The sequence below is a fragment of the Puma concolor genome, chromosome B2 (genome assembly GCF_028749965.1).
Source record: "Puma concolor isolate L17-30 chromosome B2, mPumCon1.1.hap2, whole genome shotgun sequence".
NCBI lineage: Eukaryota > Metazoa > Chordata > Mammalia > Carnivora > Felidae > Puma > Puma concolor.
The window spans coordinates 44,879,214-44,896,275 of NC_141671.1; the positions used below are offsets into that span (position 1 = coordinate 44,879,214).

Consider the following 17,062-nt stretch of genomic DNA (forward strand, 5'->3'; position numbering starts at 1 on the left):
CAAAAATAAACATTAAAACAAACAAAAAAAAGTTCGTGAATCAAAAAGTGATGGAACTCAAGAAAGACTCCATAAACATAACTGAAGAGTTTAGTTCTCCTCTCTTAAATAATTGATACAACTAGACCAAGAAAAAAATCAGTAAGGATCTAGAAGACCTGAGTGGTGATAGCAACCATATTCACTTACATGGCATTTAGAGATTACAGCCCCAACCATAAAAGACATGTTCTTTTTCAAGTGCACACGGAATTATCACCAAGATAGATCATATGCAAGACAATGAAACAAGGCTCAGTAAATAATCTCAAAGGATCGCAGTCTTACAAAGCATGTTTTCTGACCACAATGGATTTATAGATTCAGTAACAATGAGATCCAGAGAAGCCTTGAATATTAAACAATGCACTTCTAAATAGCATACCAAACTCTGTAGAATGTAGCTAACGCAGCACTTAGATAGACATTTCTAACTTTGAATGCTTGTCTTTGAGAGGAAGAAAGGTTCAAAATTAATGATTTAAGCTTCCACTGTAGGAGGCTAGTAAGATGAGGAAAATAATTCAAAGTGAGTGGAAAAAAAGAATAAATATAAAATCAGAATTAATGAAATAGAAAAGACAAATAATAAAGCTAAATTTTGGAATTTTAAATGGTAAAGCTGACAAGGCCCTAACAAGATTGACTGAAATAAAAGGGAGGTAGCACAAATTAGTAATATCAGTAATAAAAGAGGGGCCATCACTTCTAGATCCTACTTATTTCAAAAGGATATCAAGGAAATGTGCCATTAAGTTTGTCAATTTTGATAAAATGAACCAATTCCTTGAAAAATACAACTAAAACTGATACAAAATCAAACAGAAAATCTTAATAACCTTATGTCTATCACAAAAATTAATTTCTTATCGAAAACATCCCCACAAAGAAAACTCCCAAGTCCAGGTGGTTTCCCTGATTAGTTCTATCACACATTTCTTAAAAAATCATTCATTCATTCATTCATTAATTCATTCATTCATTCACACAGCACCCATGCACTCAGGGGAGTAGGGGAGGGGCACAGACAGAGGGAGAAAGAATCCCAAGCAGGCTCTGTGCTGTTAGCATGGAGCCCGATATGGGGCTTGAACTCAGGAAGCTATGAGATCATGAGCTGAAATCGAGTTTAGGCGCTTAACCAACTGAGCCACCCAGGCGCCCCAGTTCTATCACACATTTAAGGAGGAAATTATTTTACACAAACTCTTACAGGAAATAGAGCAAGAAGAAACATATCCAAACTAGTTTTATGAGACCAGTATGACACTGGTACCCAAATCTGACAAGGATGTTAAAAGAAAACCACAGACCAATTTGCCTATGAGCAAAAATTCTTTAACAAAATACCTAATTGAGTTTGGCAGTTCTGAGTATTTCAAAAGGATAATACACATTAACAAGCAAAGTTTATCCCAGAAGTGCAACATTAGTTTTGATATTTGAAAATCAATGTTAACCTCTATCTTGATAAGAAGGAAAACAAAATCATGTTAATAAATGCGGAAAAAGCATTTGCCAAAATTTAACATCAATTTATTATTAAAAAACCCCACAAATTTGTAAGAGAACTTCAAGCTGATATATTTGCCACAGGCCTACAGCTAACATCATACTGAATCATATCATAATTATGTAAATATACAACTAATAGACTGAATAGTGAAATACTCAATGCTTTTCTTCTAAAATCTGGAACAAGACAAGGCTGTCCACTATCACCACTTTTATTTAACATTGCATTGGAGGTGCTAGCAACTCAGTAAGGCAAGAAAAAGAAATCATATTACAATCGAAAAATAATAAAACTGTCACACCCACAGATGACAAGATTACATACACAGAAAATCCAAAGGAGTCAGACAAACCAGAAGCTTAATGAAATTGCTTGCTATATGGTCAATATATAAAGATCAAGTGTATTTTTATATATCAACAGAAAATGAAAATTTAAAACTGGTATCATTTATACTGATATCAACAAGCATGAACTATCTCAGGATAAGCCTAACAAAATACATGCAGATTTTTGCACAGGAAATTATAGCATCGAAAGGAATTGAGAAAGACCAAAATAGTAGAAGGCTGTGCATGATTTTGGGTTGAAAGATTCAATATTGTAAAGATCGTCAATTCTCCTCAAATTGGTCACTGCATCCAAACAATTCCAACTGAGTTTTATTTAATTTTTATGAATTGTATTAACCGACTCAAATTTATGCAGAAAGGTAAAGGGCCAGGGCACCTGGGTGGCTCAGTTGGTTGAGCACCCGACTCTTGACTTCAGCTGTGGTCACGATCTTGAGGTTTGTGGGATCGAGCTCCACATTGGTCTCTGTGCTGACAGCACAGAGCCTGGGTGGCATTCTCTCTCTCTCCCCAACCCCCCCCCCAAAATAAATAAAAATTAAAAAAAAAAATAAATGCAAAGGACCAAGACAATTTTGAAGAAAGATAAAATGATAGCACTTACTCTACCAGATGTCAAGAACCATCATAAAGTTGTAATTATTCAGTATGGTGTTGACACAAGGATAGAAAAAAACAGATGAACAGAATTGATGACCTTGGTTAAAACGAAGAATCCGTATACGTGTGGCCGTATTAGACATCCCCTGTGTCTCAAATCCACTCGGCCCACACCTTAACTCCAGTTTCATCCTGGCACAGACCGGCTTCCCACAGAAGCAACCTGACAATGCTGAGCCTTGTTCTTCCTGGCCCGGACACGATGGCGCTGGGTGCCTATGAGCTCACACTTGGAACTTGTGCATACGTTACCCAGAAATCCATGGAGTCAATACCCATGCAGCCACCCCTAACCAGGGGAGGGTTGGGAAGTTGACGGACAAATGTTTTGCATTCCTCAGGCAGACAGTTCTGAGATTTATTCCATAAGGCCCCTCTGAAGGTGCGGTGAGGTTGAGCACCAGCCATAACAGCGGCCAACTCTCCGACTTCTGCTCATATAGGCTTTTCCACATCTCTTTCATTCCTTGTTCCTCACTCTTGTTTCTTGGGATCAATTCACACAAAAATTGCCTGTATCCAAGCCTAGGTCTCTGCTTTTGGGAAAGTCTAGGCTAAATAGTGGATGTAAAGAATATAGCCAACAAAAACGTATACGTGTATGCACCAAAAGACATGTAAGAGAATACTCAGGGCGGCATTATTCACGGTAACATCTAACCGGAAATGATTCAAATATCCAAAAACAGAATCCAGATTGTGGTATATTCACATAATGTCATTCCATGAAGCACTGAGAATAAACAAAGCAATGCGCACACAAGGACTTGGAGGAAAGTCACGTGGTCTTGCGTGAAAAAAAAAACAAAAAAGTATATCGTATGATCATAAAAATAAAATTTTTAAGCAGGGGAAACTCTTCCATTGCATTCCAAGTCAGGACAGTGTTTCTTGCAGGCAGCGAGGAGTGACTGGGAAGAGAACTGAGGATCTTTCTGGAGTGCTGGTAATGGTCTGTTTTCTATTTCTCCTCTAAAGTGACAATTACATGGATTTATTCACTTTTAGAAATATATTTATTTACTTATTTTGAGAGAGTGTGTGTGTGTGTGCACGAGTGGGGGAAGGAGAAAGAGAGAGAGAGAGAGAGAGAGAGAGAGAGAGAGAGAGAGAGAGAGAGAGACTACCAAGCAGGCTCCATGCTGAACTCCATGTGGGGCTTGATCTCACGACCATGAGATCATGACCTGAGCCAATATCAAGAGTCGGATGCTTAACTGACTGAGCCATCCAGGCACCCAGCCCCAATGCAACTGTACTTAAAACAAATGTTTATTATTTTTGAGAGAGAGAGAGAATTAGCAGGGGAGGGGCAGAGAGAGAGGGAAACAGAATCTGAAGCAGGTTCCAGGCTCCAAGCTGTCAGCACAGAGCCTGATGTGGGGCTCAAACTCATGGACCACAAGATCATGACCTGAGCCAAAGTTGGATGCTTAACCAACTGAGCCACCCAGGTGCCTCACAACTATACTTTTGAAGGGAAAAATATTTCCTTGTTCCTTACATCTGCTCTATCCTCTATTTCTGGAATACATATACCATTTTACCTGTTCATTAGCCAGTGGGTACATTAATATACACAGAATCACAATACTATCTGCGGGCCATCTGTCTATAAGCTGGGTTTTTTTTTTTTTTTTTTTTTTTTTTTTCCGAAGAAAGCTGTTCTTTCCAGGGTTTTCTCTTTCCTCTAAGAAACTGCAGGTAAACCATAGGTCTCCCCAGCCTGACTACTTCAGAGACCTAAAGCACAGCTTTGGTGGTCAGGATGAGAAGAGCTGAGTGTCCAGGCAGATGATAAAACTACCCAGGTGGTCAAAGCCTGTGACCTTGGCTTCATCTTTGATCTCACGGAGCACCCGGTGAGGGGGCATCCAGATATTTCATGAAAATAAGGCTATGATCTCAGCTCCCCTTGCTTCGATACCTGTCCCCTCGAGGGGCTATTTTGCCGATTTCTGCCATCAGGCGTCCTTTAGCACTGCTCTGGGTACAGTGTGAACATCTCAGGCACAGTCCCACCTAATGTTCCTTCCCTAGCTCCTCACAGCCCGTTTTGAGAACGGAGTGACCTACACAGCTTGAGCTCTCTCTCGCCTGTGGATCTGCAAGTGCTCAAATCTTTTTTTTTTTTTTTTTTAATTTTTTTTTCAACATTTATTTATTTTTGGGACAGAGAGAGACAGAGCATGAACGGGGGAGGGGCAGAGAGAGAGGGAGACACAGAATCGGAAACAGGCTCCAGGCTCTGAGCCATCAGCCCAGAGCCTGACGCGGGGCTCGAACTCACGGACCGCGAGATCGTGACCTGGCTGAAGTCGGCCGCTTAACCGACTGCGCCACCCAGGCGCCCCTGCAAGTGCTCAAATCTTAAAGATGCTCGTACTCTGTTCCTACAGGTTACCAGAAAGAAAAGAAACATCGTTGTATCTATTTTGATTTTTAATGTCATTAGCAGTGATTCGGTTTTCGAAGGAGCAGAGAATTACAGAACAAGGGAAGACATTGCTGAGGTGGTCCCCAATCTCTTCTGTTCAGAACAGGCCGGTGCTGGACTATGTAGGAAGGACATAGTCCTTCCTATGTTTATGGTGTCTTCTATGTTTATGGTGTCTTCGTTATTATATAATCAGAGCAAAATGACGCATCAGAAAATAAGAACAATGAGTTTCATGACAGAAACAGTATGTTTAGGACAAACCTGTCAGCACTTGAGTCTTTTTTTTTTTTTTTTTTAGGAAGCATAAAATGAAAACACATGTCTTTTAAAAAGAAGTGTGAGAAGAAATGCCCACAGATGAGTCCTGCTATTGGGAATGCGTCTTTCCAAACTTCAATGTCATCACATTTAATTTGCAACAGTTTTGACTTTCTTCTTGCACTCCCAGTATAAGGGGATAGATTTCTACAGTATTCACGAATTGTTAGAAATTTCATTCAGCTTGAACAAGAAATAACAAGTATTCTGCGACGTTGGCCGAAAAAACTGCCTTTGTCAACCAAGCTAGAAGACATAATTGTCAATAAAGTGCATTTCGCATAAAAGTACCCTTTAGGAGAGTAATTTAAAGTGCAATGTATAAGGAACTTTTGATAGTGCAAAGTTGCTAAATATATACATTGTACGTGCCAAGTCCAAATAAAGCAGGATTTTATCTACCCCTAAGCCGGAGAAAGCCACAGAAATATACTTCCTCATTTTAATCCTTTATAGGTATGGGCATTTGGTCTATGTGTGTGTTTGATGTATGTGTGTATGCGTGCGTGTGTGCGCGCGCATGTGTGTGTGCGGGGGGGCTGTGCCTGTATATGTATGCAACCGTTTACTGATCTGCACGAATGTCCAAAACTGGTTTCCTAGAATTTGAAACCCTTAAACACGGACAGCCATTACACAACCTCCACTTTAAAGTAGCGTTAGGCTTGTAGTAATGGTTGAGCTATTTCAGCCTGCATATCTGGTGAGGCAGGTATTTGACTGCGAATTAAATGTTTGATGAAAATTACAAAAAATACGAGAACCAAAATGCTGCCAAGAGAGACCCCTAGGAAATACGCATACGACGCCTCGTGCTCATCTTCCCTTGGCTGGATCCTACCATGGAGGAGGGTGGGCCTCTGCGTGTAAGGAAACGCTCTAGGGGTCGTTGAACTGAGCAGATCCTGGACGCCCCTCAACGACCCGTTGTGTGGCATGCCAGTGATATTGAGCAGGTGGCAGAGTAGCGGGTACAGATCTGTGGAGTTCATGGCTTCTTTTGTGAAATTCTTTCTGAAGGCAGGACCGTGGGCTAAAAATATCGGATGCATTTCTGCTAACGCGTTATCGTAACCGTGGTTGCCTACTGGAAAGATAAGACGAATGGGTAAGTTAGCCAACCAGATGGCATTGATACGAAAGTAAGTGGTATCACCAAAGTCTGACCTTGAATGCAACATGTATCTAGTCTGTCTTTTAAAAGAAGATAATCTTTTATGAACAATCTCTGTTGTCGTAAACATCACCATTCACTTTAGAAAATGAAAAGTCACATGATCACAAATCTTTCACGCAGGCTGAAAATACCTGAAACAGCAGAGGAGGAAGAGTAAAGGGCAAAGCTGAGCCAAGTCAGGGGGAAATGAGTGATTTTTTTGTTGTTGTTGTTGTCGTCATTGTTTTGTGGCAGGTAAACTAATATTCAGCAAATATTTATTCCAATGATGTTCTCAAGATAAAGGGATAAAGGCGTTCTTAGTCATAAGGACAACCAATTTATAATTAACCAATGAAAAGGGAAACACAGTAAATTAAGAAAACAAAAGATGCCACAAAAATCAAACCCCGAGCAACAGCTACAATCCACTAGTGACATTTGGTGGTTCGGATCAAACTACAATTTAGCATTGTGTGCTTGTGTGGCCACACGTAAAAACTTTACAAGTCTTTGGATTTATCAAGAGATATAAAATTGATGGACAAAAATTCCTGCATCATAAAAACTGCAATTTAAAGGCATGTGTGCCTGGTGTATCAGGGTGTGAGGGGAAGCAGCCACAGATGGTAAGGTGGCAACCTAAGACAATTGTCAGGCTTTTATTTTATCTTATTACTATTATTTTTTTTTTCAACGTTTATTTATTTTTGGGACAGAGAGAGACAGAGCATGAACGGGGGAGGGGCAGAGAGAGAGGGAGACACAGAATCGGAAACAGGCTCCAGGCTCTGAGCCATCAGCCCAGAGCCTGACGCGGGGCTCGAACTCACGGACCGCGAGATCGTGACCTGGCTGAAGTCGGACGCTTAACCGACTGTGCCACCCAGGCGCCCCTTATTATTATTTTTTAAATTATTATTATTAGTATTTATTTGAGAGAGAGAGTACGAGCTGGAGAGAGGGGCGCGGGGGAGGGAGAGAGAGAATCTCAAGCAGTGCCACACTCAGCACAGAGCCCGATGCAGGGTTCGATCCCATGACCAACCCTGAGATCGTGATCTGAGCTGAAATAAAGAGTCAGATGCTCAATGGACTGAACCACCCAGGCACCCCCCCCCACCCCCCCGGTCAGGATGTATGTTAAAGGTGGTGAGAATGATTAGCAAATCAGTCTCCATATCCCACATTCACTACAGGGAAATAGGCAGTTGGAACACAACACTGCAAAAGAGAAAATCCTAAAACAGCTCCTCTGAAAGTCATGAACTCACCCCGAGTCATCTCCTCAAAGTAGTTCCATATCTGCCTGGCACAATCCATCAGAAGAAGTCATTCTGAATGCCACGACTCTTTTTTGACTTTATTCAAGTCAAAATAATGTTGGATTTATGAAATCACTAATTACCTGACTAGTATTATATGTTATTCTAGCTAATTAATTGATAGTAACCCTGGGAAATATGCCATTATGTAATTTGTAATGGGCTAGATGATAGCTGTGCTCATTTCCGTGAAAAGTTGGGATCTAGACTCTCAATCATGAAGGCAAAGATAATTCTCTCATATCACACTTCTTCCTAGAAAATCAGATTTGAAGTGAACTCATGCCTTCTAAACCCTTTCCCATGAGTAGGGACTTCATTTTGTAGTGGCCCCAACCATATCTGCTTGATGCAACAGACGATATTTAATAATGGATGCCTGAGGGCAGTGGTTCTCAAACTTCCTTCTGTGTGTGAGACTTCTTGGCTGGGGGACACGTGTAACACAGATTGTTGGGCTCTACCCTCACATTTCCTAGCTCAGTAGGTCTGGGTTAGGCCCAAGATTTGCATTTCTAATGAGTTCCCATGTGATTTGGATACTGCTGGTCCAGGGAACGTATTTGCGAACCACTGCTTTTGGACAGTAGGATTTCGTTCTCTTGGGGAACTCAGGATGAGAGGAATATACAGGCCAGTACTTATTTGTTGAAGAAATAATTATTTCATATATTCGTTGAATAAATAATAACATTGAGGGGGCACCAGGGTGGCTCAGTTGGGGAAGCATCCAACCCTTGATTTTGGCTCAGGTCATGATCTCACGCTTACTGAGTTTGAGCCCCACGTCAGGCTCTGCGCTGACAGCATGGAACCGGCTTGGGACTCTCTCTCTCTCAAGATAAATAAAATAATTACGTTGAACATAATATGACATAAATAGGAGCATTATTAAGGTTTTCTTTTTTTTTTTTTTTTTTTAATTTTTTTTTTTTTTTCAACGTTTATTTATTTTTGGGACAGAGAGAGACAGAGCATGAGCGGGGGAGGGGCAGAGAGAGAGGGAGACACAGAATCGGAAACAGGCTCCAGGCTCTGAGCCATCAGCCCAGAGCCCGACGCGGGGCTCGAACTCACGGACCGCGAGATCGTGACCTGGCTGAAGTCGGACGCCCAACCGACTGCGCCACCCAGGCGCCCCAAGGTTTTCTACCAAAAATAGGTGCGGCCAATCTATTGTGTAATTGTAGTGCACCAAACCAAAATTTCAAGAGAGCACCTTAAATTTACATTAACCGTAAAGTACAAATCCCCTCAGAGATGGAACAACCCCATCTTCTGAATGCAACTCTTCTAACATAAAAGCTCTCTGCGCCATACATAAAAGTTTGAAAATCTGAACATACAAAGGCAACAGTTATTCTCATGCCCCTCCCCTCAATTTTTTTTTTTTTTTTTGAAAAAAAGAAATGATTTTTAAAGGCTTTCCTAAAACAGCTCCCCTGGTGTGATTAAATATTGGCTTCAGATCCTTATCTGTATGGAACACCTGTTTCGGGAACCAGAAACCATGTTCCTGTATATATGTGCCACTATGACTCCCATATGTACTACAAATGCCATGGCCAGGCAACCGCTTTTCTTTGCGTCAACAGACATGATAGGAACCCAATTCTACCTAAAGGGACATTTCTGTACCTCTCTTGGATATATCAAGGACCAATGCTGAAAAAAAACATGTCTATATGGTTTTGATATACTATGTCAAAACTTCCTTCATCATCCAAGTAACAGAGGAGAAACGACTCCTAGTGAACTGGGCAGCAGTCATGTTAATATCCACGTCGACCAGGCAAGCAGAACCTACCCACTCAAGGTAGCCCAAAAGGGGGAATTTCATATGGGGACCAGTTACAAAAGTGTTAAGAGCGGAGAAGCGCACAGCGATGGCAAGGTTACCCAAGGATGAGGAATAGTAGGAATCTCCTATGTCCCCTTGGCCTCACAGGGCTGGAGAGACAGAAGGGAAGAGGTGGGGTTAACCAGAGCCCAAAAGTCAGGGCTCCCCAGTAGGAGCTCAGGCTGTAGACAGAAAAGTTGTCCAGAGGGAGCTAACAGAGGAAATGAAGTCACTGTTAGAGACACAGCCCAAGATAGAGAACATGGGGGACAAATATCCTGGCTTCTTCCAAACTCCTGCCTCCCAAACTCCTGTGACTGTCTTCTATTGGCCAACTGGTCAACACTTACCAGAAGCCAGTTTGCAAAGGAGCCTGTGAAATTTAGTCTGTAGAAGTCAGTCACTGGCAATACAAAGCAGAGTGGGGAGAGGGCAGGCAGTTTGAAAGCAAATATGCAAATGACAGACCCAATAAAGAAGAGTGAAATCCTATGGATGGCTTTTCCATCTCACTAACTTGTTAAAAGCTATATAAGAAAAAAAGTATACATTAAGGATGGCAGAAAGCACATTATTTTGCATGTTTGAATTTCGAATGGGCTTGCCATTGTACCTGACATTTGTTCTCCAAAATTATATTGCTAGGTATTAGAAAAATATATCTTGATATATGATTATCCATGCCAGATGCACTTCTTTTTAGAAATGTTTCCAAGGTACAAAACAAAGTTGGCCTATATTTGGTAGAGACAGAAGGGCAAAAAAAAAAAAAAGAAAAACACCTAGAAAGCTAATTAGAATGCAGAAAGAGATTAAATTATTATGATATCAGAACATAAAACAGATGCAGAAAATAATCCAATTTATACATTTCAGTTATGTTTTTCTCAGGAACATGACAGTTATAATTAGAGGTATAGGGCACTCTGCATATCTTTGGTCTGACGACTTCAAGAGAAATAAACATTTGGGAGATTACCTCTTTTTTTTAAAAATTTATGTTTAGAGAGAGACAGAGACAGAGCATGAGCAGGGGAGGGGCAGAGATAGAGAGGGAGACACAGGATCCGAAGCAGGCTCCAGGCTCTGAGCCATCAGCACAGAGCCTGATGTGGGGCTCGAACTTACAATCTGAAATCATGACCTGAGCCGCAGTTGGACGCTTAACCAACTGAGCTACCCGGGCGGCCAAGATTACCTCTTTTTAAAGCCCCAGGGATCTTTGATTTGCTATTAATGTATGACACCAACTAGTTATTCGATCAGGAAATAAACTGCTGTATTACCCATAGCCTCTACTTTAGCAAATAACAATACAGAATGGGAAGACACAATATAACATACTCACACAGAAAGTTGTCTGACTTGTTCTGTAAGATATACCACCCTTCATCAGCCACTGCTATGATCGGTTGAATTCGGCTGTTGTATTTGTAATGCCATCTCTCCGGAATCTCCTCTTTTTTGTAGACAGTAAGATTAGGATGACTGTGAACTAGTGCTTCATAGACTTCATCAAATTTACCTAAAAGAGGAAGGATGCAGAGAGGCACTCAGAACAAGCCCCTGTCCCAGTCAAAGAAACCACCATGGCAACAGGCGTCAAGGAACATTTCTTTCTTGCAGAAACCCCACTGAGGTAAAACACCAGCAGGCAGAACATAACGAAAAAGAGCCAGATACCTGAGAATTCCTACCCCCTTGAGGAGAGAATCTTGAGGGGGAAACAGACATGATTCATCTTCTGTTGTAAGTAAATTCACTTTACGGAATTGAGAGCACAGTCTATAGAACTAGAAATCTCTAAAGACTTAACCATACACATGCACGTGTGCACACGCACCCCCCAACTGGTGGCACTAAGTCAAATGTCTAGGGCACTGAAATACCCAAATAAAAACAAAGAGCTGAGTTCTGAGAGATACTAGTGCAGAGAGTCTCTAGACCAAAAAATATGCTGACTGGAAGGTGAGAGAGCCATTGAGAAAAGGACAGATTCGCGGTGGAGAGCAGCTTATAAAATTCTTCAGTGTTTTAAAAAACTGAAAACACTGAAAAGTTCTTCAGTGTTTTAAAAAAATTATTGATTTCTGTCAGAAAGACAGACAGAACGGAGTGGGGGGGGGGGGCAGAGAGAGAATCCCAAGCCGGCTCTGCGCTGTCAGCACAGAGCCCGATGCAGGGCTTGAACTCACGAACCATGAAATCGTGACACGAGCTGAAACCAAGAGTTGGACACTTAACGACTGAGCCACCCAGGTGCCCTGAAAAGGTTCTTTAAAACCCTGGAGGTGTGGCAAAGTACTCCCCGTGGCCTCAAGCAGCGAATCTGGGACCAGAGCTTTAATCCTTTTCTTGTTTTTTACACTGATTTGTTGGGGCTTCCTCTCTGCCTCCCACCATCCAAACAGGGAACACACTCCAAATTTACAAGGAAAACTGAAGAGTTAATGTGACTTTTCTCAACAAAAAAACTTGCTATTTTATACTGAATTTGTTAAAAAGTCTGTGCACAGGTGCCTATGTAGATCTTAACATTCACCGTTTCGTATTCCCTTGTAAGGAATACAATGCTCATTTGTGAGGCATTTGGTTTTTCAAAATCTGGTCTCATTTGATACCTAAGTTAACTCTAGATGGTGACAAAACAGAAGGCAAAAGTCCGAGTTTTGCTCTGCACTTCCTTTGTGAACTGGGGGTGTTAAACCTGAGTTTGTTCACCTGTCTTTACAATCGAAGTAACACTTAGGTGACGAGGTTGGTATGAGGCTTTGAGGAAAGGTTTGTAAAAAGTTCAGGGTGTTGTTATTACTTCCTCTCCTTATAGACAGGAAAAACAAATCTTCAGATTGGCCAACACTTTCTCCTTCCCATACTGCACTGCTTCCCTATTAAGTGGGTCCTGCAAAAGGATCCATAGAAAGCTTTAGAGCTTCCATAAAATCACTGGAATTGCACGCAAATTCTACATGTTTTTCCATCTCAATTTTTCTGAGAAAGGAGGCTGTAGCTCTCATCATATTCAGCGACTCCAAAATGGTTAAATCCATCTGCCGTAAGTATATAGAGGACATCAATTTCAATATTCTTGGAAAAAGTGAAAAACCACATGCCGAGAGAAGAGATTTTGTCTTTTCAGAGTCTAAGGGTTAAATCCCAGAATATTACCAACGCACAGGCACCCATATTTAAATTACAGAAACAAAAATTCCCCTTTCCACTGCACTGGGCACAAGTAGCCCCAGCCCGAGACGGCCACCCGGTCAGACTTACCTTCTTTTGGCAAGATGGCCGCTACTGGAGATTGGTCGATCAGAATATAGTGGTCTTTATCCAGATACTGATCAAGTTCTATTACTCTTTCTTCAGAGCACTGGGTCATTCCGTGATCACTTGTGATAATTAGGTTCAGAATGTTCCACAACTTTGCCTTCTTCAGCATTTGTATGAGATATCCCAACTTCTTGTCAATATCCGAAATGACAGGCCCCATGAGCGGACTCTCAGGTCCCAAATGGTGGCCCATATCATCGGGGTCTTCCCAGTAAAGAAGCCCGAGATTTATGGGCTCTTTTGATGTAAACCATTCAATAATTTTGGCAACTCTATCTTCAAATGAGACAGATTCATTGTAAGGCATGTAGTGAGTAGGAAAGCTATTATGTATTTTTACATCTGCTCCAGGCCACATGGCTGCACCACTAGAATGTCCTGCCTTCTGATTTGTGATCCATATTGGCGTTGCTTCCTCCCAAAACTCAGAATCATAAATGGTCATGTTATCCAAGGAGAAAGATTTATTCAGAATAGGATCAAACATGTCATTAGCAACAATCCCATGATTCTCTGCAAAGAGGCCAGTTACCAAAGTATAATGGTTAGGGTAGGTCTTTGTGATAAAAATATTAGTAACTTGCTTCACATGAACACCGTATTTCATGACATAATGAAAATGGGGTGTTGGAACTCTATATAAGTAATCCCAACGGAATCCATCAAATGAAACCAGGAGAACCTTTTGCTGGTCTGGTTGGAGGGAAAATGTAATTGAAAATATTAATGCAGCAAGTATGAAGGATACCCAGAGAAGTTTTGCAGTCATTTTCAAAGTATGTGATCAGTTCAGTGCAAGATAATCTGTATAAAAAACATATAGAAGTTAATGGCAATAATTTTTTTTTGGCATACTTAATACCTTAACCACAACTGTCAGTGATGGTACCTAGGAATCCCAGTAAGATCATAAACCACAGCCTGGAAGAATTACGTTGCGCCATTTCAAACAAGAGACCGGGGGCTACCTGCATAATAAAACTAAGTTTAGTTGCATTTTAGAAACTTCTCCTTCCCAAGAATTTTAAAACATTTCTCAAAGTAATCACTTCACTAAACTCTCCAAATATCATTTGAAAATAGGATATCATTTACTTTTTTCTTAATGTTTATTAATTTTTGAGAGAGCTAGCGTGAGCGGGGTAGAGGCAGAGAGGAGACACAGGATCCGAAGTGGGCTCTGTGCTGACAGCAGAGAGCTAGAGATGGGGCTCGAACTCTCGAGTTCATGACCTGAGCCAGCCAAAGTTGGAAGCTCAACGGACTGAGCCACCCAGGTGCCCCTGATGTCATTTACTTTTAAGAAAAACAAAAGCTTTTCAGAAACTTTTGCAGGGGACCCAGACTTCTGACTTCTGGTCAGAAAAAATTATATAGTCAAATACCTATGAACACATATTTATCATTATGGTTAGACCAACTACAGGAACCTAGAAATAAGGAAGCACCATTAGCAAATCCAACAATAATGCTTTAAACACACACATACACACACACCTCTATTTTCAAAGCCAAGGCCTTATGTTTGGTTCATCATGGTTAGGGATATTACTGGAAAAAGGAGAAAATAGATGAACTTGTTCTTCTGAAGTGACATAAAATTTGTGACACTCAAATATACTTGTGAAATGTAATCTGCATTCATTTAATAATTAAAGCCATAGCCTTCTTAAAAACTAAAACAATTAGTTTCTGAATTAAGTACAAACAGAAACATAATTCTGCAATTTGGTGTTGACTCTCCTGATGCTGAAATTCACCCACACTTAATCTTAGGGATATGTGAGAAAAAGGCACTTGACAGGATTAAAGGCTTTCCTTGGGTCAAGGCTGTTGAGTGGCTGGTTGTTTAAAATCTGCATAGACTTCTAAAAAGCAGTTATGCTATTCAAGAAAGCTAAGAAAACAATATGGATAAGCAAGACATATGTAAATTCTGTCAGCTCTCAATGGGCTTGCACATCAAACAGGATCTTTGGTTCCCTCCTTTCCTTGTCCCTTCTTGCATGAAGGTATTTATAAGCCCACCAAAACCTGGATCCATCCACACTTTGTGCCAAGAAGTCTCCCGAATTCAGCTTTTGCCACCTTCCTAATTTGAATATGCTGAAGATACTTTTTTTAATGTTTATTTATTTTTGAGAAAGAAAAAGAGACAGACTTCTAGTGGGGGGGGGGGGGGGGGGCTGAGAGCCAGGGAGACACGGAATCTGAAGCAGGCTCCAGGATTCTCCAGGATTCGAGCTGTCAGCACAGAGCCCGATGCGGGGCCGGAACTCACAAACTGCGAGCTCAGGACCTGAGTCGAAGTCAGACGCTCAACTGAGCCACCCAGGCGACCCGAACATGCTGAAGATATTTTTAAACCTCAAACACAGATCCTGTCTTGCCTCCTTGCTATATTACAAGTACAGGTAAATAAAAACGGCTCAGCATGCTCGCTTTGCTTTCAGATGCAGTAAATTTTAACTATGATTTCACCACACCTAGAACATTACCTAAACCGAAATTGCTTTAGGTACTGGTCTCCATACAGTGGTTCAAAAATTAAATTTAAAAAACTCTTTTCTCAAATGACCATAATGTTTCCAGTTCCGGAAGGAACGTTACAAATCAGTTCCAATAAGGAACTGCAAATATATTGACTACCATCTGGCTGAGGATGCTGTTTCCCCTCTTCTGTTCTCCTTCACCTTCCAAACACAAGGAAGTCTGTTATGAAACAAATATAATTTAAGGCTAATAAAACAATCAGCTACATGAGACACCTGATTTTTCCTCTAAGTAAATTAATTTAGCAACTGTGGTAAGCAGGAAAGAGCTCCTTTCCTGGACAAAGGAAAATAAACAAAGGCTAAGTGTTGCCTACAGCTTAGGAATTTTTGGTAAGAACCAACATTATCACATCGATGACACAAAGCAATAAACAGAGAGGTGGGGGGTGAGGATGAAAGAAATCTCAAATTTCGTTTCTTCCATACACAAAATGCTGCACGGTGCAGTGGAATCCCTCGTTCTGGGTCCGGATTTCACCTGGCTGCTGTCCAGTTCCTCCTCCCCTCCAATCCTTCCACCACAGACAGCCTTAGAAATAGAGGAAAGGGGCGCCTAGAAACGGGGAGAAGGAGGCCGTGTGTATCGGGGGAAGAGACGTCGAGAGAACGAAGTAGCGCCCCATCTCCTCCCCTGGGATTCCATCCTAGTCACTGGGAAGGGGCGCGGGTGTACGGTGCGTTCCCAATTCGTAGACCTCTACCGACCGAAGCCGGCCGGTGACCCACGTGGCTTGTGCGCTTGTGCAGTGGAAAGTGGGGGGAGAGGTCTGAGAGGACCACTGGACCCGTGTGAGTCCCCTGGAGGCAAGCCGCCCACTCCCCTGGACTCTTACCCTCGCAGCGATCCGGACGGTCCGCATGGGCTCGGGACACCTGGAGGGTGAGTCTGGAGGGGCCTCCCTCCAGCAGACCCGTGCGGAGAGCTGGGAGGTGGCGAAAGCGAGCGGCGCCCCTTGAACTTGCAGCGGCTCACCTGCAGCCGCCTCGGGGCAGAGCACCTGACCAGCACGGCCTCCCGGCCGCAGGTCCCGCCTCTTGGCTGCCATTGGCTGCGGTAGGACAGTTCCCTCTGCCGGGCTCCTGGGAGTCGCTGCACAGCCTGTCAATCAGCGGGACCAGGGGGCGGGCGCTGCTTGCGTTAGGAGGGCGAAGGGGCCACAGTCCTCGGGAGCAGAGGGTCACGGGGAGGCCCCAGGGGCGGGGCGGATGTGCCCCGCGATCGGCTCCAGCTGAAGTCCGCTCTCAGCCGGGTCACACAGCCTCCTGCGGTGTGCCTTTAACTAGCCCGGCAGTTTGTGTTGTAGTGGGCGATGCAGAAAGGTTATAAAACGCTACCCCAGGGGTTTGTCAACACCGTTTTGGTTAAAAGTACTTTTATTCTCTTATCTGATCTCTCAAGTTTTTTTGGTCATTTTTTCTTCTTATCAAAAATTGGTGACTCCATACCCTAGACTTTGCTCAGAGGAACCCTTGAGCACCCCAGGGAGTCGATGGGCCAATGAAATTTTAACTCTTTATTAGTTGGTG

The 17,062-nt window shown here is 42.2% G+C and overlaps 1 protein-coding gene across 1 annotated transcript; it reads right to left on the reverse strand.

Moving 5' to 3' along the window:
* Positions 1-5,171: 5,171 nt before the first annotated feature.
* ENPP5 (ectonucleotide pyrophosphatase/phosphodiesterase family member 5) lies at positions 5,172-16,552 on the reverse strand. The gene is made up of 4 exons (XM_025925523.2): positions 16,369-16,552; positions 12,921-13,784; positions 10,996-11,172; positions 5,172-6,413 (listed from the first exon to the last, which is right to left on the reverse strand). The coding sequence occupies exons 2-4, from the start codon at positions 13,747-13,749 to the stop codon at positions 5,986-5,988; spliced, it is 1,434 nt and encodes a 477-aa protein (XP_025781308.1). The 5' UTR covers positions 13,750-13,784; positions 16,369-16,552; the 3' UTR covers positions 5,172-5,985.
* Between the last annotated feature and the right edge of the window lie 510 nt (positions 16,553-17,062).